Source organism: Salmo trutta, chromosome 18, assembly GCF_901001165.1.
Source record: "Salmo trutta chromosome 18, fSalTru1.1, whole genome shotgun sequence".
NCBI classification, from domain to species: Eukaryota; Metazoa; Chordata; class Actinopteri; order Salmoniformes; family Salmonidae; genus Salmo; species Salmo trutta.
In genome coordinates this window covers 13,062,841-13,087,414 of record NC_042974.1, presented here as the reverse complement: position 1 = coordinate 13,087,414, position 24,574 = coordinate 13,062,841, and the positions used below count along the sequence as shown (strand labels likewise).

Here is a 24,574-nt window from a genome sequence, read left to right as displayed (position 1 = left end):
TGTTTATCATATATGCATAGTCACTTTAACTATACATTCATGTACATACTACCTCAATTGGGCCGACCAACCAGTGCTCCCTGCACATTGGCTAACCGGGCTATCTGCATTGTGTCCCACCACCCGCCAACCCCTCTTTTATGCTACTGCTACTCTCTGTCCATCATATATGCATAGTCATAGTTTAACCATATCTACATGTACATACTACCTCAATCAGCCCGACAAACCGGTGTCTGTATGTAGCCTCGGTACTTTTATAGTCTCGCTACTGTATATACCCTCGCCACGGTTATTTTTCACTGTCTTTTTACTGTTGTTTTTATTTCTTTACTTACCTATTGTTCACCTAATACCTTTTTTGCATTTCACTGTAATGTCTACACCTGTTGTATTCGGCGCACATGATAAATAAACTTTGATTTGATCTGTTCGCCAAAAAGCTAGTCATTGCGGCTTTATCCAGCATGGGGTCTGACAGAAGGATAATAGGGATGTTTGGCAGAACCATTGACAGTTCTATTATCTATATGCAATAGTGTGTGGAGGATGTGATGACATTAGTGGTATCACTCCCTCATGTTGCTCCAAGAAAGCCGTCCAGTTATAGACCACCATCCCCCATTGGACTGCCAAGTTTCCAGATGATGATCACTGAGGCTTGTGGGTATGAATGAGCTAATGGTCATTTCTGGTGGCCATAAGAATATGTGATATGTGGTCATAATCAACCCAAGGCTTCCTGCTGCAAGTGATTTGGCTAATAATCTTCAAACCGTTGGGGATGAGTCAAAGGATTGCTGAGCAATCAGTGAGGGAGATATCTTGTTGGCTAAGCATATGGAGGGGGATATCTTGTTGGCTAACATATGGAGGGAGATATCTTGGCGGCTAAACATATATGGAGGGAGATCTCTTGGCGGATAAACATATATGGAGGGAGATCTCTTGGTGGATAAACATATATGGAGGGAGATCTCTTGGCGGATAAACATATATGGAGGGAGATCTCTTGGCGGCTAACCATATGGAAGGAGATCTCTTGGCGGATAAACATATGGAGGGAGATCTCTTGGCGGCTAAACATATGGAAGGAGATCTCTTGGCGGCTAAACATATGGAGGGAGATCTCTTGGCGGCTAACCATATGGAGGGAGATCTCTTGGCGGCTAAACATATGGAGGTGGATCTCTTGGCGGCTAACCATATGGAGGGGGATCTCTTGGCGGCTAAACATATGGAGGGAGATCTCTTGGCGGCTAACCATATGGAGGGAGATCTCTTGGCGGCTAACCATATGGAGGGAGATCTCTTGGCGGCTAACCATATGGAGGGAGATCTCTTGGCGGCTAACCATATGGAGGGAGATCTCTTGGCGGCTAACCATATGGAGGGAGATCTCTTGGCGGCTAACCATATCGAGGGAGATCTCTTGGCGGCTAACCATATGGAAGAAACAGCCCCATTTTTATTTTGTATTTTTTTATAAAGTTTGATTCATTTTTCCTGAGCCTGCCCAGCGTGTGCTGCATATTACTCAACCATCTGTTTGAAATCAGGCCCAGAACCGAAGACTCGTCAGACTGACTTAGCAAAAACTAAAAAAAAGAGAACAGGAGAGTGAAAGATGTTCTCTGTCTGCCGAATGTCAACATTTTAGCCATGATTAATTGCACCAAATAACTTTGCCATCGGTGGCAGCAGGTGGGTTTTGGCAGAAGGACAGCCTTTCATAATTTTTCTTTTTCTAATTGATTCCTTGATTAAGTGAAGCTTATGCTGACCTTTTCACCTGCCCATGCCAGAGGAGTCCTTAATGAGGATTAAACAAAGCTGGATGTTTTTGTTACTTTGAGTTTGATGATTAGCTAAGCTATATTTATCGTTCTGGGCCAAGCAGAAAGGTTCAAGTCTACGGCCACATTCGCAAGGCCACATTCATGAACATTAAGAGAGAAATATATTGTTAGAACAGAACATGACATTGTGCCAGCTCTATTCATGGTATTTCTATCTGTAACTTTCATTACGGTGACGTGTGAAGCAGGTTTTCTTGTTTTGCATCTGTTGTTAGCTGTGGTGGTTAGGTCTAGGTGTTGTGGTTCGTCATGTTCATGTCGTCATTGACTGTCTCAAGGCCAAGGCTGACTGCATGGCTCATGGAAAGTACACAGTAAACGGTTTAGCTAAATGAGAAATTTAAAGCTTGTCTGAGGTAGGCTGTTACTCTAATGCTGTTGGGTCACTATGCATGGCTGTTGAAGTTTGAATAAGCCTAAATGGTTGAGCTCTCTCTTTCAGAAGTTTGTTCCATCACCATCTTGTAGCTTGTCAAATGACCTTTGTAAATCACTAGATTGCTGTCATTTGGTAAATGAAAGACCTTTTCAGTTGTCCATCGGTAGGGCACTAACACACACTAACCACACCTAGGGCTGTGGCTGTCATGACATTTTGTCAGCCGGTAATTGACCGTTAATTAACATACAGTAAACACGTTTAGCATCTCCTGGCTTCCATGCATAGCCTACAAGCCAATGGTGCAGACCTTTTGGAAAATGTCTAAATCATTTTAATATAACCTACACCATAACAATAAATCCATTATTTATTTTAGACAGGTCAAAAGAAACGTATGAAGAAATTGTAGTCTATTTCAGAAGAACAGAATAGCATACTCTGAGTTGTCCTTGTTAGGCCCTGATATGGCTGTGGGCTACACTGGTTCATTTAGCAGACAAGATTTGCTTAGAATTCCGTGGCATTATTTTGTATTTTATAATATGAAAAATACAATTGAACATGAATAAAATAGAAACGATATTTCTCCAAATGTTTTCCAAGGAAGTGCACTCATGCGGCTATTTTGTGTTGAGTGGTTAACAAAGAAACATGTCTTCCCATATGCTTAATTTACAGTTATTTATACAACTTTGTGATACAAACGTTGGCCTGTATGTTTTTATTTTTAATACATTCTAAGGCTGCATGATGTGACTCTGATTTGAAAAAGTTGCATGAAAGGCAAGGGCTCTGATTTTTTTTCTTGTACAGGCTGCACACACTTCATCAGTCTCTCATTCACAATCACTTGATAATATTCTCACCAGGCCTTGAATTTCCCGGCGGCATACCCCTTGTGTGGCTGTAATGTCCCTAAAAAATCCATGCCTTTTTCACCAAAGTGGCCGTTGTGCCCTTGGGCTGAATATAATAATTATACAGTTGAAGTCGGAAGTTTATATACACTTAGGTTGGGGTCATTAAAACTTGTTTTTCAACCACTCCACAAATTTCTTGTTAAAATAATATAGTTTTGGCAAGTCGGTTAGGACATTTACTTCGTGCATGACACAAGTCATTTTTCTAACAATTGTTTACAGACAGATTATTTCACTTATAATTCACTGTATCAAAATTCCAGTGGGTCAGAAGTTTATATACACAAAGTTGACTGTGCCTTTAAACGGCTTGGAAAATTCCATAAAATGAGTTCATCGCTTTAGAAACTTCGGATAGGCTAATTGACATAAATTGAGTCAATTGGAGGTGTACCTGTGGATGTATTTCAAGGCCTACCTTCAAACTCAGTGACTCTTTGCTTGACATCATGGGAAAATCAAAAGAAATCAGCCAAGACCTCAGAAAAAAATGTGTAGACCTCCACCAGTCTGGCTCATCCTTGGGAGCAATTTCCAAATGCTTGAAGGTACCACGATCATCTGTACAAACAATAGTACGCAAGTATAAACACCATGGGACCACGCAGCCGTCATACCGCTCAGGAAGGAGACGTGTTCTGTCTCCTAGAGATGAACGTACCCTGGTGTGAAAAGTGCAAATCAATCCCAGAACAACAGCAAAAGACCTTTTGAAGATGCTGGAGGAAACGGGTACAAAAGTATCTATATCCACAGTAAAACGAGTCCTATAACGACATAACCTGAAAGGCCGCTAAGCAAGGAAGAATCCACTGCTCCAAAACGGCCATAAAAAAAGCAGAGAAATGTCCTCTGCTCTGATGAAACAAAAATAGAACTGTTTGGCCATAATGACCATCGTTATGTTTGGAGGAAAAAGGGGGGGGGGCTTGCAAGCCGAAGAACACCATCCAAACCGTGAAGCACGGGAGTGGCAGCATCATGTTGTGGGGGTGCTTTGCTGCAGGAGGGACTGGTGCACTTCACAAAATAGATGGCATTGTGAGGAAGGAGAATTATGTGGATATATTGAAGCAACATCTCAAGACATCAGTCAGGAAGTTAAAGCTTGGTCGCAAATGGGTCTTCCAAATGGGCAATGACCCCAAGCATACTTCCAAAGTTGTGGCAAAATGGCTTAAGGGCAACAAAGTCAAGGCATTGGAGTGGCCATCACAAAGCCCTGACCTCAATCCTATAGAACATTTGTAGGCAGAACTGAAAAGGTGTGTGTGAGCAAGGAGGCCTGCAAACCGGACTCAGTTACACCAGCTCTGTCACGAGGAATGGGCCAAAATTCACCCAACTTGTTGTGGGAAGCTTGTGAAAGACTACCTGACATTTCAAATTCTTAAAATAAAGTGGTGATCCTAACTAGAGGTCGACCGATTATGATTTTTCAACGCCGATACCGATTTATTGGAGGACCAAAAAAAGGCCGATTACCGATTAATCGGCTGATTAAAAAAAATAAAAAAAATAAATAAACAATACATAAATTTGAATTAAAAAAACATTTTTAACAAGATTTATTTATTTCTAATAATGACAATTACAACAATACTGAATGAACACTTATTTTAACTGAATATAATACATCAATAAAATCAATTTAGCCGCAAATAAATAATGAAACATGTTCAATTTGGTTTAAATAATGCAAAAACAAAGTGTTGGAGAAGAAAGTGAAAGTGCATTATGTGCCATGTAAAAAAGCTAACGTTTAAGTTCCTTGCTCAGAACATGAGAACATATGAAAGCTGGTGGTTCCTTTGAACATGAGTCTTCAATATTCCCAGGTAAGAAGTTTTAGGTTGTAGTTATTTTGGAATTATAGGACTATTTCTATCTATACCATTTGTATTTCATATACCGTTGACTATTGGATGTTCTTATAGGCACTTTAGTATTGCCAGTGTAACAGTATAGCTTCCGTCCCTCTCCTCGCTCCTACCTGGGCTCGAAACAGGAACACATCGACAACAGCCACCCTCGAAGCAGCGTTACCCATGTAGAGCAAGGGGAACAACCACTCCCAAGTCCCAGAGCGAGTGACGTTTGAAACGCTATTAGCGCGCACCCGCTAACTAGCTAGCCATTTCACATGGGTTCCACCAGCCTAATCTCAGGGGTTGATAGGCTTGAAGTCATAAACAGCGCAATGCTTGAAGAATTGCGAAGAGCTGCTGGAAAAACGCACGAAGGTGCTGTTTGAATGAATGCTTACAAGCCTGCTGCTGCCTACCATCGCTCAGTCAGACTGCTCTATCAAATATCAAATCATAGACTTAATTATAACATAATAACACACAGAAATATGAGCCTTAGGTCATAAATATGGTCGAATCCAGAAACGATCATTTCGAAAATGAAACGTTTATTATTTCAGTGAAATACGGAACCATTCCGTATTTTATCTAACGGGTGGCATCCCTAAGTCTAAATATTCCTGTTACATTGCACAACCTTCAATGTTATGTCATAATTATGTACAATTCTGGTAAATTAATTACGGCCTTTGTTAGGAATAAATAGACTTCACACAGTTCGCAATGAGCCAGGCGGCCCAAACTGCTGTATATACCCTGACTGCTTGCACGGAACGCAAGAGAAGTGACACAAATTCATGTTAGCAGGCAATATTAACTAAATATGCAGGTTTAAAAATATATACTTGTGTATTGATTTTAAACAAAGGCATTGATGTTTATGGCTAGGTACATTGGTGCAATGACAGTGCTTTTTTCGCAAATGCGCTTGTTAAATCACCCGTTTGTCGAAGTAGGCTGTGATTCGATGAGAAATTAACAGGCACCGCATTGATTATATGCAATGCAGGACACGTTAGATAAACTAGTAATATCATCAACCATGTGTTGTTAACTAGTGATTATGTTAAGATTGATAGTTTTTTATAAGATAAGTTTAATGCCAGTTTGCAACTTACCTTGGCTTCTTGCTGCCCTCGCGTAACAGGTAGTCAGCCTGCCATGCAGGCTCCTCGTGGAGTGCAATGTAAGGCAGGTGGTTAGAGCGTTGGACTAGTAACCGGCAGGTTGCAAAAACGAATCCCCGAATCCCCCCTGAACAAGGCAGTTAACCCCCGTTCCTAGGCCGTCATTGAAAATAAGAAATGTGTTCTTAATCTGACTTGCCAAGTTAAATAAAGGTGTAAAAAAAAAATCGGCAAATCAGTGGCCAAAAATACCGATTTGTTATGAAAACTTGAAATTGGCCCTAACCCCGGCAACAGCTCCGCCCATCCCTGCAGCTACTTGCCCGAGCCTCCCCAGCTTCTCCTTCACCCAAATCCAGATGGCAGATGTTCTGAAAGAGCTGCAAAACCTGGAGCTTTACAAATCAGCTGGGCTAGACAATCTGGACCCTCTCTTTCTAAAACTATCCACCGCCATTGTTGCAACCCCTATTACCAATCTGTTAAACCTCTTTCGTATCGGCCGAGAGCTGCGCGGTCATCCCCATCTTCAAAGGGAGAGACACGCTAGACCCAAACTGTTATAGACCTATATCCATCCTGCCCCGCCTTTCTAAAGTTTTCGAAAGCCAAGTTAATGAACAGATCACTGACCATTTCCAATCCCGCCGTACCTTCTCCGCTGTGCAATCCAGTTTCCGAGCTGGTCACGGGTGCACCTCATCCATGCTCAAGGTACTAAACGATATCATAACCGCCATCGATAAAAAAACTACTGTGCAGCCGTCTTCATCGACCTGCCCAAGGCTTTCGACTCTGTCAATCACTGTATTCTTATCGGCAGACTCAATAGTCTTGGTTTCTCAAATGACTGCCTTGCCTGGTTCACCAACTACTTTGCAGATAGAGTTCACTGTATCAAATCGGAGGGCCTGTTGTCCGGACTTATATTAAACATCTCCAATCAAAAATCAAATATAGAATTGGCTTACTATTTCGCAACAAAGCCTCCTTCACTCATGCTGCCAAACTTACCCTAGTAAAACTGACTATCCTACGGATCCTCGACTTTGGCGATGTCATCTACAAAATAACTTCAAATACTCTACTCAGCAAACTGGATGCAGTCTATCACAGTGCCATCCGTTTTGTTACCAAAGCCCCTTATACCACCCACCACTGCGATCTGTATGCTCTAGTTGGCTGGCCCTCGCAACATATTCGGCGCCAGACCCCCACTGGCTCCAGGTCATCCGAAAGTCTATGCTAGGTAAAGCTCCGCCTTGTTATCGTGACCAGTGAGCTGAGACAACACCCACCCGTAGCATGCGCTCCAGCAGGTATATCTCACTGGTCATCCCCAAAGCCAACCACTCATTTGGCCGCCTTTCCTTCCAGTTCTCTGCTGCCAGTGACTGGAACTAATTGCAAAAATCGCTGAAGCTGGAGACTTATATTTCCCTCACTAACTTTAAACATCAGCTATCTGAGCAGCAAACCGATTGCTGCAGCTGTACATAGTCCATCTGTAAGTAGCCCACCCAATCTACCCACCTCATCCCCATATTGTTTTTATTTACTTTTCTGCTCTTTTGCACAGCAGTATCTCTACTTGCACATCTGCTCATTTATCTCTCCAGTGTTAATCTGCTAAATTGTAATTACTTTGCTACTATGGCCTATTTACTGCCTACCTCCTCACGCCATTTGCACACACTGTATATAGACTTTCTTTTTTTTCTATTGTGTTATTGACTGTACGCTTGTTTATGTCGCACTGCTTTGCTTTATCTTGGCCAGGTCGCAGTTGTAAATGAGAACTTGTTCTCAACTAGCTTACCTGGTTAAATAAAGGTGAAATGACACATTACTTTCCAAATAAATGTTATATTTCCATGGAAATACATGAGTAGCCATGAGAAAGCCCCCCCCCAACCCAATAGTGAGGATGGCTATAGGGTGATGTAGGCTTGTACACAATCGCCCAACCTTAACTCCTGTCTGTCTGTCGTTCGTTTTAGGAACAGCGGTAACATCAGGCAGGATTTAGGCTACCAGTTTTAGCTCAATCTTGGGTGCAATGATTTCATGTTACGTTAGCCTACATGATACACTAGTAAAGTAATAAAATATATAGCTGTCGGCTATATTAGCCACGACTTACCGTTCTTTGTGCAGCTTCAAATGTCGACCAAAGTTGGAAATTGTTGCGCCTCCGTGTGTAATTTTCGAACCGAATGTTTTGCAAGTTGCAATCCGTTTTTTGTTCATACAGCGTCGTCTTTATATCCGAAAATAATACTTTTGGGTATCATCTTTCCAAGGGCTCCATCTCAATTCACCTGCCGACGTTCCTCTGCACTGCCACGCACAACTTTTTCTCAGCTGGCACAATTTGATTGGCTGCTGTCCGATTCAAACTGTAATCCGTTAAATGAAGAGTTGATGCGCTGCACACATTTTAATAGCGTCACTTTTAATATTTGGGCTTGAAGTCATAAGGCTAAAGGTCAAGTCACGAGTCATTGGTGTCAAAGTCGAGTTGCAAGTCATCATATTTGTGACTCGAGTCCAAGTCATGTGACTCGAGTCCACACCTCTGGTACATGGTTCCTACATTTCAGCATCTGCCATCATAGTGTCGCTTTACTGCCTGGTTCCTTCATTAGTATCTGTCATCATAGTGTCGCTTTACTGCCTGGTTCCTTCATTAGTATCTGTCATCATAGTGTCACTTTACTGCCTGGTTCCTACAGTTCAGCATCTGCAGCACCATACACCAGTGTGTTCAAGAATACCCTCAGCTTTAACCTGACTGAAGTTGCCAACTGAAGATAGATTGAAAGAGACTGCCAACTCCATCTCTGCATAATGAGACTTGTGAGTACTGTGCATACGCATGTCCCAGTTCTGCAGTCCTGTTTAGCACGCAAAGATGATCCAAATCGTCACTTTATGACACTGCAGACCTGACTGATAATAAAAACACAAGTCTGTTAGTACAGACAAGGACAGTTCAGAGTGCTTGGTCATCATACCTGTTCTACCAGCAGGGCCTGTAAATATTGACATGGATTTTTGTGTTCCAGTGGAAGACTCTTCTTGAGGAATCCAGCTGTGTTCTTTCAACTGCTACGTTCCCTGCTTGCTTTTACAGTAGTTTAAGCTTGTCATGACCTCACATACGGTAGACCTACATAACCCTACCAGCTGTGTCAGACACATTAACATTTCCTGATCTCTGAAGAACACTCCAGAGCTACTCTCTTCCCTACCGCCTTCTACTCTCAACTTCTCCAGTTCCAGGTACCAACTTAAGCAACAGCCCCCCCCAGCATCCTCAGGGAAGATTCTTGGTTGAATTTTCCTCCTCTTCATCATCTGCTCCAGAGTAGCCTGAAAGACGAGTGATTGGGGGCTTGGTAAAGTTCCAGTTTAAGTCCCTCTAGTCTGGCTGCTTCCTCCCTGCCAATGCCCCCTGACAGTGCATGTAGGGCTCAGCGAGGGGGAACAGTTGCCGTGGGGTTACTCCATGCCAACTGAGATGGATGTTCCTCTGGGCTCTCTGCATTCACACCTGCTCTCTCCTCCGCTTGGCTCCCAGACCTGAAAACATCATGGAGTCAAGCAGGCCAAAACTAAAATAGAATTGACTGTAGTAGTCTACCACTGTACCAGACAGATGATGTATGGTTGATGATAGATGGTAGCATTGCTGTTCATAGCAGGGCGTACGCCCTACAGTGGCATATGTAATAGCAGAGCACAGCAGGGACCAGCAGAGCTAAAAGCTAAGTTTAGTGGAGCATGATGGTGTGGTATGACGGTGGAGCATGGCGGCGTAGTATGCACCCAAGTTGTACGTTAACTTTGTGTGGTAACAAACTGGGCCTGGGAATTGCCCGGAACCTCAGCATGCGATGCTATATCATCGCCATGCTATACTAGCGCCATGCCATGCTATACTAGTGCCATGCTATACTAGCGCCATGCTATACTAGCACCATGCCAAGACATACTAGCGTCATGCTATTCTAGTGCAATGCCATGCTGTACTTGTGCCATGCTGTACTTGTGCCATGCTGTACTTGTGCCATGCTGTACTTGCGCCATGCTGTACTTGCGCCATGCCATGCTATACTAGCGCCATGCCGTGCTAGCGCCATGCCATGCTGTACTAGCGCCATGCTATACTAGCGCCATGCCGTGCTATACTAGCGCCATGCTATACTAGCGCCATGCCATGCTGTACTTGTGCCATGCTATACTAGCGCCATGCCATGCTGTACTAGCGCCATGCCATGCTGTACTAGCGCCATGCTATACTAGCGCCATGCCGTGCTATACTAGCGCCATGCTATACTAGCGCCATGCCATGCTGTACTTGTGCCATGCTATACTAGCGCCATGCTGTACTTGCACCATGCCATGCTGTACTAGCGCCATGCTGTACTAGCGCCATGCCGTGCTATACTAGCGCCATGCCATGCTGTACTTGCGCCATGCTGTACTAGCGCCATGCTATACTAGCGCCATGCCATGCTGTACTAGCGCCATGCTATACTAGCGCCATGCTGTACTTGTGCCATGCCATGCTATACTAGCGCCATGCTGTACGTGCACCATGCCATGCTATACTAGCGCCATGCTGTACTAGCACCATGCCATGCTGTACTAGCGCCATGCTATACTAGCGCCATGCCGTGCTATACTAGCGCCATGCCATGCTGTACTAGTGCCATGCTATACTAGTGCCATGCTGTACTTGTGCCATGCTATACTAGCGCCATGCTATACTAGCACCATGCCATGCTGTACTTGTGCCATGCCATGCTATACTAACGCCATGCTATACTAGTGCCATGCCGTGCTATACTAGCGCCATGCTATACTAGCACCATGCCATGCTGTACTAGCGCCATGCCATGCTGTACTAGCGCCATGCTGTACTAGCGCCATGCTGTACTAGCGCCAGCATAGCGCTATGATATACTAGCGCCATGCCGTGCTGTACTAGCGCCATGCCATGCTGTACTAGCACCATGATATACTAGCGCCATGCCGTGCTATACTAGCACCATACTTAGGTGCCGATACATACAAATCGTATTGAGATTCAATACCGCAACTTGTATTATGGTTTAATGTTCTAAAGATATTGCTCACTATATGTCTGCTGCAGAGAGACGAGAGAGCATGAGAAAACAACTAGTTTTGATCAGTCAGGGAAATAAAAGTGCTGAAAACATGTTGGCTCACTATTTAAAATGAAGATGGCGAACAAGCTATAGGATGAAAATTACCAGCGTTTTGGCACAGGTACAGCCGACTAGTGCTAGTTAACTACCTAGAAGAGAAAAAAAAATGGAGTCAAAGTATATCGTCCAAAATAATATTGCGATATGTAACTGTATATAACTTTTATCCCCCGATCACTATAAGAAACCTCGCCTCCAACCTAAAAGTCAAGAAGCTTTTGGTCTGGCTAAGAGGATGTAAGGTTGACTTTAGTAAAGGTTTGAATAGCATTAGGATGCTACAGTAACACTTCTATCACTCATCTTAAAACGAGTGCTTTCTCAGGTCTCCCACCAAGAGACCCAACCGGTGGCTTGGTAATGAGTTGTTCATTAGCCAGATGCTAACTCTGAGGAGGAGGAGAGTCGTGTGATTTCCTCCCATAGCGCTGCCTGTAATGTTAATGGCAGCACAATAATTGTTCCCATGTTCTGCCAAGTGTGAGAAACGATGAACAACTGTGACTTCATGAGAATCACTCTGGAAATTGCGTTAACGTAGGCTGTTTGTCAGCGAGATGACTGTCAATTTCACACACAAGCAAACCGAGCAATGTTGACTCATTTTATTTGTTCCGTTTTTTCTTCTTTCTGGAATGACCTGTTATTGTAAACGGTGGTGGTATTGTGGTTTTGCAGAGCAGACTTAATGATGTGGAATATGCACATCATTCATTAGAATGATTATAGCGATCTGCATCCGTGTCAGCTGCAGCCCACTACTACCACCACCACCACCACAACTCCCCTCCACTTTAAGAAATAACATCAGAACACATAATTTTGCTCTAGGAGACATGCGTCAAATTTTTCTTAATCGTTCTCAGGACATAAAGTACTTATTTATGCTCCTCTGTCTAAAGATATAGATTTTTTTCTAAGGTTTGATCATTGATTTGATAAGTTTATGATAAAATGCTGAGCCTCTGAATGCTATTGGTTGCCACAGCCACCAGTCCATTTTGGCCTGAAGGAGCAGGCGACCAGAGCTGGTCGTGTTCGGCAGAGTGAGGGCTTCTGGAGTTCAGTAGCTTGAGCTCTGTCCATACCATCCTGCCTGTTGGTTTATTTACTGCTAACCTTGGCAAGAGGACTTCCTGTTTGAGTTATTGCCGGTCTGGCCTGTGGTGTGTTACAGGCTTGCAGTGCTGCAGTGTTTCACCGTTTGGCTTGGCCCATGCTGTCATTGTCAGCGCGGCCATATTTCCCAACAGTTGGTTATAGGAGGCAGGCGAGATTGAGGCCAAATTTGACTTGATTTTCCCTTACGAAAAATGTATCTACTCTTTCAAAAATGCCCATGAATTAGAATTCATAATAATTCACATTTCCTGTTGCTGCAATCATTTTTTCCCTGCTGTAGCAAATGAAGATTACATCTGTACTCTTCACTGGCTTTGTTTTGGCACACAGCTCCTGTGTGTTCTAACACTGATGGAAATCCATCTGGCTGTTTAGTCACACTGTCCTTCTGCTTTTGATGTTGCCGTGACATCAGAACAGCAACCATATGAGAATAGGCAGTCGACAATTCCTCTCCATCGCACTCTGTTCTGTGAATCCTCACAAAACGTGTTGTTGCGGATCAATCATGCACCTGGCGATGATTGGAAAGTTCAAGAGCATCTGCACCAGAGTTATTGTATAATTCTGTTTTCTTACCTTAAGTCTAGAACGTTTCTAAAATGTTGTCCTGATGGTTGTCAACAGGGAGATGACGACATGGGTTTTGTCCATTATATAGTATAAAACATTGTTTTTCTTTTTATATTGGGTGTTTTTTACAGGCTGTCGGTATGTCTGCTCCAACATGCAGAAATACTCTTGGTCTGCCTCTGGAGAAGATCTAATGTGGTCTGCATGACTCCACATACAAATTGTGAAGTTATTTGATTGGCTGTGAGCCCTAAGATAAGATAAAGCATGCCCTCTGTCCGTCTGGTTTTGATAAGTAGCCTTTGTTCTAAGTTCTTCAATGGAATAATGGTCTACTGCCATAGGACCACGGCCCCATTTTCTTCATCAAAATGCTTTTGACAAACTCCCAGACATTTTAAACGCTGCTCGAAGCAGAGCAATAACAGTCAGGGGCACCTTGTTGCCACAGTAACATGATGATGCAAATCATGCGTTTCTAATTCCACAGCCAACCTTGAAGAAATAAATCAATAGCACCAACAGGGAACTAGGAAGACTACAATATTTGTAATGTTTTCTAACCATTTGCTTTCAGAATTAGTCTGGGAAATGTGCTTGACATTCTCGGTGTTTGACATACCGCTACTTATGAACAAGGGTGTTTTCTATCATTAGATCATCCTTTTCTGAGGAGGGACAAACATTTTCCACTGAATGTAGATTGTGACGTTCTCTACGTGTTTCTATATTCATGCGTCTTTGTTTCTTTGGCAGGATGACTGGAACGCTATTGACTCATCAAATCAGGCCCAGGCACACCGCAACGCAGATGACCAAACCCACAGCCTGGAAACACTCCCCTCAGGTAGGAGCCAGATACCCAGCCAGGCATCCCACAGCACCGTCCATTCTGATTGGACACACACACCCTACCCCCATTTACACACATGATGAGAAGATTAGTCAACACAGGACTCCAGGTTGCCTTGTTGTTCAACCGACTGTGCAATAGTGCAGGGTTCCAGCTGTGGTTCTGTTTAAAACTAGTAAACTACCTTTACTGTTTACAAGGTCAGGGCTAATTATGCAAGGTGTGTGTGTGTGTGTGTGTGTGTGTGTGTGTGTGTGTGTGTGTGTGTGTGTGTGTGTGTGTGTGTGTGTGTGTGTGTGTGTGTGTGTGTGTGTGTGTGTGTGTGTGTGTGTGTATAGGAAGGCTATGAAAATAATCTGAATTCATCTGGGTGTTTTTCAGAGTGTCTGATCTTCATCAATGGGCCAATCACCCAAATCTCTATCGTACCAGTTTGCGAGCCCATGTGCTCAACCAAACCGGGATCCAATTTAGCAGAGCTGCTTTATGCATTAAGCTTCGGGTGTAAGCATATGCTGACATTACATAGGCTTTTCCTGCATTTAAAAAAGCAGCATGCCGTGTTTGGAGGGATATAAACTACAGTAGTTTTACCATCAGAACTGTTATATATTCTCTCCTTGGCAAGGTAGTCCTTAGAGAGCTGTTCCATTTAATTTATGTCAGAAACGTGTGTTTTCTGTAAAGGTAGGGCAGGGAGACATCTTTCTGCTTTTGTATCCTGAACAATATGTATAAAGAATACTCTGGGGTGTACAGTAGTTCCAGGCAATCATCACTATTCAGATATCTTGTTTCAATGCCTCACACTATTTAGGTCACTCCGCTTAACACTCAAATTGGACCGAAACAAAGAATTCGCAGAAGGGTTGCAGTTTTTAATTAAGCGGATTTCCAGATGGCCTAATATACAGTTACTCCTTTTTTGACTATAAGTAAGTATGACATCAGAGCTGAATTTAGCCATATCCTGCACCATCATTCCTAAATGTACATTCCCATATTACTACTGTACAATACGGTTTAAGATCTGCTAGCAACTCCTTGACATATGGAGCTGAAAATCCATCCAAAATGTGGGTCCAAATGTGCCAAGGCAGCAGTGAGGGGCCTTCCCCTCTATCTGTAGGACTTTGTGCTCCTCCAAGCTGCCCATCAGCCACAGTACTGTGTTTCAGCTAGAGAGCTCCACACTTCCCCACACAAGGGTTCTTATAAGGCTACATGGTTCCCTGTCCGAATGCAAAAACAAGCCCACAGACGACCACCTCTGGTACAGTTTTGGGCAGACTGGCTCACATACCCTGAGTATACCAAACATTAGGAAAGCCTTCCTATTATTGAGTTGCACCCCCCTTCTTTTGCCCTCAGAAAAGCCTCAATTCGTCGGGGCATGGACTCCACAAGGTGTCGATAAGCGTTCCACAGAGATGCTAGTCCATGTTGACTTCAATGCTTCCCACAGTTGTCAAGTTGGCTGGATGTTCTTTTGGTGGTGGACCATTTTCTAATTATATATTTTTTTATTTTACCCCCCAAATTTCATGACATTACGATCTTGTCTCATCGCCACAACTCCCCAACGGGCTCGGGAGAGGTGAAGTTAGAGTCATGCGTTCTCCGAAACATGACCCGCCAAACTGTGCTTCTTAATAACACCCGGTCGCTTAACCCGCTAGAGCGAGATGAGCCAAGTAAAGCCCCCCCCCCCAGCCAAACCCTTCCCTCACCCGGACGACGCTGGGCCAATTGTGCGCTGCCCTATGGTACTGCCGGTTGTGACACAGGATCGAACCCCAGGCTGTAGTGACGCTGCAACACTGCAATGCAGTGCCTTAGACTGCTGCGCCACTCAGGAGGGCCCGGTGGACCATTCTTGATACACACAGGAAACTGTTGAACGTGAAAACCCCAGCAGCGTTGCAGTTCTTGACACAAACTGGTGCGCCTGGCTAGGGGCTGTGGCGGTCAGAGAATTTCGTCAGCTGGGGATTGTCAAGCAAATACCTGGGTCCATTCTAAGATGATGTACTGGTGGGTCCATTCTAACATGATGTACTGGTGGGTCCATTCTAACATGATGTACTGGTGGGTCCATTCTAACATGATGTACTGGTGGGTCCATTCTAACATGATGTACTGGTGGGTCCATTCTAACATGATGTACTGGGTGTAGGGCTGTGGCGGTCATGACATTTTGTCAGCCGGTCATTGTCAAGCAAATAACTGTCGGTCTCACGGTAATTTACCGTTAATTAACATAAACCCAGTTGCTGTGTGACAGAGACAATGATGGTCAAAAGATGAAGGAGAAAAAAAATCTAAATAAAAGTACATTTGAATGACACTAAGTAGCAGTGTTTTTACAACTAATGCCGGTTTGCCTGAGGCTGATGCCGTGCAGGTGTTTGTACACATGCATATACACACACTCTCATTCAAATAAACACATACAAGAACACACACATACATGTAATAGTACCAGACATGCACACAAACATATACAGTTGGCATTGCTGTTATGATTTTAGTGGTCCTTGATGTCCTTTGTTTTAAATCTATTATTCTTTATTTTTTTGCATTGTTGTTTGCTGTTATCTTCGGTCTTTTCCTTTTTTCTCTTTAGTTCATTCTCTTGGTTGTTGGTGCATTGGGGGGTTCTTGGGGGTGGGGAATGGAATGAATTGTATTTTTTTCCCCCTTCCGGTGGGGCTGTGGGAGGGGTCTCGAATGGTTGAGGGACAGCTATTGGGGAACTGTGGGGCGATCTTGGAGGGTTCGGGTTTCACAAGATTGTGATCATGATAAAGGAAACTGACATATTTTATATCACTATCATGCACACGCACCCTCACACATAAGGATGGCTCTGTTGCGGAAAGACTGATACATGTTTGATAGTGTCTTGATGCTGTATTGTTTGTCCTTCATGTTCTAATACTTTAATGTTACCCCTTGTGTTTTTTGTAATAAAAAAAAACATTTAGCATCTTGTGGCTTCCACACTGTCATGACAGGGGGGGGGGGGGGCTTTTTATGACTTGAATACCTTGCAGAAACTCTCCCCCACTCTGCAGAAATGGAAGGCTGAAAATCCTTTGTTACACAGAGACTTTGCCGCCAAAACTACATCTAAAATTTGACAATGAAACAATATTTCAAACAATGACAAATGGTCGGTGGGGATTTAAAGAACAATCGTGTAAAGTGTATTTTGTGATGTCATTAAGGATGGTATAACTGTATCTCTAAGGGTGTACACATGCTAGTTCTCAGGTTTGTATCTAAATGTTGTGTAAATATATAATTAAGTATGACAATATTTTGGAAAAGATAGAAATGTGATTTTAGCCTTCTAAATGAGAGAAACCTGGGCCCAGTCCGTAACCATGGTCACGTGAGCACAGACATTGTGTCGGCGTGTTGGAACGCCCCTAAGACCAGAGTACTTAAAAGGACTTGCTAACGAAATGTACATGAGACCAAAACATGCTGGGTTGCTGCCAGAGTGTAAAGTAGTCCTAGCTGTACCCTGAATAATCAACCATTGAAACCAGAGAACGTGAGGACGTGGTCCACACGTTGAAAGTGTTAAAGCTACAAGACCAGAAAATGGTAAGACCCTCTGAAACTCTTGACAAGTGAAGAAGATAAAGACTAGACTGGAGCATTCACATTCTGCAGCTGTGTATCTTTGTAAAGTAGTTTAGGAAACTCGACTAAAGACGAGAGGGAAGAATAGATCCCTCTCACCACCATAGGTACCTCTGATACATCCATCCTAATGAACACTCCAAGACAAAGAAGCCTACAACTAAGGACATTGTGACCTCTGGACAACCAGAGACGTACATCGAACTACTCGCCATGTTTAAACAGAGAGACGGCAGAGAAAGACATCTACACGTAAATATATGTTGCATTTCTAATCCGAATGAGCGGTTGTTAGGGTGCTAAATATTCTGACTACGGTGAGTGTAGTTTCCAAATGTATGTACGAGAAGTTGACGCTTCCTCTCGCTCTCCTTACATACCCCTCCCCTTTCCATTGTGTATCCAAATGGTCATGTTTTTGTTAGTCCTCTAGGGACTGTTTTCATTGCATCATGTTAATCAATAATCTATACCTTGTGTTTTATGTATTTCTGTGTGATTATTTAGTTAGAAAATAAATAATTAAGCCAATTTGTGTATCGCTGATTCAGGGTTAGTGCAGATTTACAAAGTCGACAACGTTCAGAATGAGACTGATATGAGGAAATAATTAATAGTTGACTGTTATTGATGTAAGAGATATTTATACAATCATTAGAGTTTAAGTCGGAGATAGTAACTTGGTATACAACTTTTCCCATGGTGCCCCAAATTCCTAATGAGTTAATTGTTACATGATTAATTTAATCAAGTTATTATTTTTATTTCACCTTTATTTAACCAGGTAGGCTAGCTGAGAAAAAGTTCTCATTTGCAACTGCGACCTGGCCAAGATAAAGCATAGCAGTTAGACACACACAACAGAGTTACACATGGAATGAACAAAACATACAGTCAATAATACAGTAGAAAAAAAGAAAACAAAAAGTCTATATGCAGTGAGTGCAAATTAGGTAAAAAAAGGGAATTAAGGCAATAAATAGGCCATGGTGGCAAAGTAATTACAATATGGCAATTAAACACTGGAATGGTAGATGTGCAAGTAGAGCTACTGGGGTGCAAAAGGAGCAGAATAAATAAATACAGTATGGGGATGAGGTAGATGGGCTGTATACAGATGGGCTATGAACAGGGGCAGTGATCTGTGAGCTGCTCTGACAGCTGGTGCTTAAAGCTAGTGAGGGAGATGGGAATCTCCAGCTTCAGAGATTTTTGCAGTTTGTTCCAGACATTGAAAGCAGAGAACTGGAAGGAAAGGTGACCAAAGGAGGAATTGGCTTTGGGGGTGACCAGTGAGATATACCTGCTGGAGCGCGTGCTACGAGTGGGTGCTGCTATGGTGACCAGTGAGCTGAGATAAGGCGGGGCTTTACCTAGCAGAGACTTGTAGATAACCTGTAGCCAGTGGGTTTGGCGACGAGTATGAAGTGAGGGCCAGCCAACGAGAGCGTATAGGTCGCAATGGTGGGTAGTGTATGGGGCTTTGGTGACAAAACGGATGGCACTGTGATAGACTGCATCCAGTTTGTTGAGTAGAGTGTTGGAGGCTATTTTATAGATGACATCGCCGAAGTCGAGGATCAGTAGGATGGTCAGTTTTACGAGGGTATGTTTGGCAGCATGAGTGAAGGATGCTTTGTTGCGAAATAGGAAGCCGATTCTAGATTTATTTTTGGATTGGAAATGCTTAATATGAGTCTGGAAGGAGAGTTTACAGTCTAGACACCCAGGTATTTGTTGTTATCCACGTATTCTAAGTCAGAGCCGTCCAGAGTAGTGATGCTGGATGGGCGGGCAGGTGCGGGCAATGATCGGTTGAATAGCATGCATTTAGTTTTATTTGCGTTTAAGAGCAGTTGGAGGCCATTGAAGAAGAGTTGTATGGCATTGAAGCTCGTCTGGAGGTTAGTTAACACAGTGTCCAAAGAAGGGCCTGAAGTATACAGAATGGTGTCATCTGTGTAGAGGTGGATCAGAGTATCACCAGCAGCAAGAGAGACATCATTGATGTATACAGAGAAGAGAGTCGGCCCAAGATTTGAACCCTGTGGCACCCGCATAGAGACTGCCAGAGGTCCGGACAACAGGCCCTCCGATTTGACACACTGAACTCTATCAGAGAAGTAGTTGGTGAACCAGACGAGGCAATCATTTGAGAAACCAAGGCTGTTGAGTCTGCCAATAAGAATGTGGTGATTGACAGAGTCGAAAGCCTTGGCCAGGTCGATAAATACAGCTGCACAGTAATGTCTCTTATCGATGGCGGTTATGATATCGTTAAGGACTTTTAGCGTGGCTGAGGTGCACCCATGACCGGCTCTGAAACCAGATTGCATAGCGGAGAAGGTACGGTGTGATTCAAAATGGTCAGTAATCTGTTTGTTAACTTGGCTTTCGAAGACCTTAGAGATGCAGGGTAGGATAGATATAGGTCTTTAGCAGTTTGGGTCTAGAGTGTCTCCCCCTTTGAAGAGGGGGATGACCGCGGCAGCTTTCCAATCTTTGGGACTCTCAGACGATACGAGAGGTTGAACAGGCTAGTAATAGGGGTTGCAACAATTTCGGCAGATAATTTTAGAAAGGGGGGGTCCAGATTGTCTAGCCCGGCTGATTTAAAGGGGTCCAGATTTTGCAGCTCTTTCAGAACGTCAGCTATCTGGATATGTGTGAAGAAGAAATGGTGGGGGCTTGGGCGGGTTGCTGTGGAGGGTGCCGGGCAGTTGACCGGGGTAGGGGTAGCCAGGTGGAAAGCATGGCCAGCTGTAGAGAAATGCTTATTGAAATTCTCAATTATAGTGGATTTATCGGTTGTAACAGTGTTTCCTAGCCTCAGAGCAGTGGGTATCTGGGAGTAGGTGCTCTTATTCGCCATGGACTTTAGTGTCCCAGAACTTTTTTTAGTTTGTGTTGCAGGAAGCAAATTTCTGCTTGAAAAAGCTAGCCTTGGCTTTTCTAACTGCTTGTGTATACTGGTTTCTAACTTCCCCGAAAAGTTGCATATCACGGGGGCTATTCGATGCTAATGCAGAACACCACAGGATGTTTTTGTGCTGGTCAAGGGCAGACAGGTCTGGAGTGAACCAAGGCCTATATCTATTCCTGGTTGTACATTTTTGGAATGGGACATGCTTATTTAAGATGGTGAGGAAGGCACTTTTAAAGAACCAGGCATCCTCTACTGTTGGGATGAGGTCGATGTCATTCCAGGATACCCCGGCCAGGTCCAGTAGAAAGGCCTGCTCGCAGGAGTGTTTTAGGGAGCGTTTGACAGTGATGAGGGGTGGTCGTTTGATCGCAGACCCATTACGGATGCAGGCAATGAGGCAGTGATCGGTGAGATCTTGGTTGGAAACAGCGGAGGTGTATTTGGAAGGCGAGTTAGTTAGGATGATATCTATGAGGGTGCCCATGTTTACTGATTTGGGGTTATACCTGGTGGGTTCCTTGATGATTTGTGTGAGGTTGAGGGCATCAAGCTTAGATTGTAGGATGGCTGGGGTGTTAAGCATATCCCAGTTTAGGTCACCTAACAGAACGAACTCTGATGCTAGATGGGGGGGCGATCAATTCACAAATGGTGTCCAGGGCACAGCTGGGAGCGGAGGGGGGTCGATAGCAGGCGGCAACAGTGAGAGACTTATTTCTGGAGAGATTAATTTTTAAACTTAGAAGTTCGAACTGTTTGGGTATAGACCTGGAAAGTATGACAGAACTTTGCAGGCTATCTCTGCAGTAGATTGCAACTCCTCCCCCTTTGGCAGTTCTATCTTGACGAAAAATGTTGTAGTTGGGTATGGAAATCTCAGAATTTTTGGTGGCCTTCCTAAGCCAGGATTCAGACACGGAAAGGACATCAGGGTTGGCGGGGTGTGCTAAAGCAGTGAGTAAAACAAACTTAGGGAGGAGGCTTCTGATGTTGACATGCATGAAACCAAGGCTTTTTTTGATCACAGAAGTCAACAAATGAGGGTGCCTGGGGACATGCAGGGCCTGTGTTTACCTCCACATCACCCGAGGAACAGAGTTGGATGAGGGTACGGCTGAAGGCTATCAAAACTGTTTGCCTAGAGCGTTGGGGACAAAGAATAAAAGGAGTAGATTTCTGGGCGTGGTAGAATAGATTCAGGGCATAATGTGCAGACAGGGGTATGGTGGGGTGCGGGTACAGCAGAGGTAAGCCCAGGCACTGAGTGATGATAAGAGAGGTTGTATCTCTGGACATGCTGGTTATAATGGGTGAGGTCATCGCATGTGTGGGAGGTGGGACAAAGGAGGTAACAGAGGTATGATGAGTGGAACTAGGGGCTCCGTTTTAAACTAAAACAATAGCTAACCTAAGCAACAGTATATAAGGCATATTGACATTTGAGAGAGACATACAGCGAGGCATAAAGTAATCACAGGTTTTGATTGGGAGAGCTAGCTAGACAACGGGTGAGACAACAGCTGATCAGCTAAAACAACAACAACAGGTAAAATGGCGATGACTGGACAGAGAGGGTCGGTTAACTACACACACAGCCTGAGTTCGCGGCTGCGTCCGACAGATAAACAAATAATAAACAGAATGGAGTACCGTGATTAATGGACAGTTCAGCAGGCATCAGCTATGTAGCCAAGTGATCATAGGGTCCAGGGGGCAGCGGTAGATGGAACAGGGAGGCCGCGGAGTAGTCGCTACTACGCTAGCATGCGGGTGACACGGCGCTTAAAGTTAGTAGCCCGGTGCTAGTAGAAGCGTCTGCTCTGACGTCCGACGGAGGCTGGTTGGAGGCACAGCGGATGGAGTATTCGTCGGCAGACCAGTCGTGGTGGTGCGGCGAGGCGCCGTGTCGACAAAGGATCCAAGCCAGATGGCGAAAGAGGTATTGTAGATGTAGTAATTTAGTTTGCTAGCCCGGGGATGCGCCTGGCTCACGGCTACCTGGTGCTAGCCACTCGGTAGCAGCAGTGATCTGGTGCCAAGGTCCAGAGCTTATGGCAAGGATCCGGTGGAGTAGTGGGTTCTAGCCGTGTTTGGGTGGGATTGGGGTGAACAACTGAGTAGGCCGGGAGGTGGGCCTCAGGGATAGCTTCGGTACTGGGTAACTCGGTGGGTGCTAGCTAGCTGTGAAGATCAGGAGTAATGGTCCAGGGATTACGGCAGGAATCCGGCGTTGTGGTGGATTGACAGTCTGATACTGGTAGGCTGGCGAGTATTATCCAAGCTAAAAAAAGGGCTGGTATCTGTGCAGAAGGTAAAAGCCGCTAGCAGTGGCTAATAATGACTAAATAGCTTGTAGCTAAATTAGCTGGTTAGCTTCTGATGGCTAGGTGGCTCTTGCTATTAGGTCTAAAAATTCAAATTAATAGCGGTTCTCTATAACATTGGGTGAGGCAGGTTACCGGAAGGTATAATTGAGTTAAAATGGAAAGAGATTGAAAATAAAAATCGAAATATTTACAAAAAAGGACGAAAAATACAAAAGTACACGAGAGGACGAACAAAACACATCAGCACTGCTACGCCATCTTGGGATGTATGGGAGGAGTTGCTATGGGCTTGTTATGGGCGTCACTGCTATTAGCTTCACGACTAACATTTGTACCAGCGACGTCAGCCCAATGAGCATGCTGAGTCTGACAGCTCAGTTGGTCAACGAGGATTTCGTGCTGAGGAAGGCTGTATTACATGCTCAAGAATGTCCTGGTTCTCATACCGCTGCTGCCATTTCAAATGGCATTCGAACAACTGACTGGAGAAATAAGCTAATCAACTTCGTCTGCAGCAGACGTGATACCCTCTGTCATGGCATTGAACGCCTGCTCAACAAAACTGCCGACAGACCGTGGGGTTAAAACGTGCAAAAGTACTTGAGGCTGTGAACAAGCGATTCAGTGGCCTTCTCTCTGAGCCTCTTTACTGTGTCGCCACCATGCTAGATGTTAGGTACAAGGACTGCTACTTCGATGCAGACAGTGTTTACGTGAAATATTACATACACAGCTGGACAAGCTGGAAACAGACACAGTGACAGTGCTCACCGAGGAAGAGAGGCCACAGACAGTGCTGAAACTTCACTGCTTGACATGTATGATGAAATCCTGGTTGAGAATGAAACGAATGAATAATGAAACATCACAGCAAGCAAGTGAAAGAAATAGGTTTTGATTATGTTTTACTGGTAATGGGGACACACGTAAATGCCAACAAAATAACTTTTTGGTGTGTGTGTGTGTGTGTAACCTTTATTTAACTAGGCAAGTCAGTGAAGAATTTTTTTATTTATTTATTCATATTTACAATGACAGCCTACACCGGCCAAACCCGGATGACACAGGGCCAATTGTGCGCTGCCTTATGGGACTCCCAATCACGGCCGGATGTGATACAGCCTTGATTCGAGCCAGGAACTGTAGTGACGCCTCTTGCACTGAGATGCTGTGCCTTAGACCTGTGTGTGTGTGTGTGTGTGTGTGCGTGTGAGAGTGAGTGAGTGAGTGAACTACTTAACTGTACTAGAATGCTTAAAAAGGCCACAAAAATGTTAAATATAGGTATCATTTTTTTGGAGGGGAAAGGAAAATATCGGTTATCGGTATCGGACAAAAATGTCATATCGGTGCATCCCTAGTTATTATTGTAACTTTAGTAGTTTTACAAACGTTGGGCTATATGTTTTGATTTTAAATACATTGTAAGGCTGCATGATGCGACTCTAATGAGGATTTGAAAAAAGTCGCTTGAAAGGCATGAGGTCTGCTTTGTTTTTTGCGCAGGCTGTACACAGTTCATTAGTCTCTCATTCACAATTTGACAAGCACTTTATAATGTCTCGAATTTCATGGCAGCATCCCTTTTGTGTGGCCGTAATGCACGCAAAAAAAAATCCATGTTTGTTGTGCCCTTGGCCCGGAGCTCTGCTTTATGCCCTTTTCCCTGAATGATGCGCGCTCCGAAGCACCTCTCACTCACATGGCTCTCCATCACGTGATCTGG

At 44.0% G+C, this 24,574-nt stretch overlaps 1 protein-coding gene across 1 annotated transcript in view; it reads left to right on the top strand.

Moving 5' to 3' along the window:
• LOC115152852 (polypeptide N-acetylgalactosaminyltransferase 2) overlaps positions 1–24,574 on the top strand; it is a 119,635-nt gene that overhangs the window by 54,463 nt on the left and 40,598 nt on the right. The window contains exon 2 of the mRNA XM_029697735.1: positions 13,845–13,935. Within this exon, the coding sequence (XP_029553595.1) occupies positions 13,845–13,935 (91 nt within the window). The remainder of the gene's footprint in view (positions 1–13,844; positions 13,936–24,574) is intronic.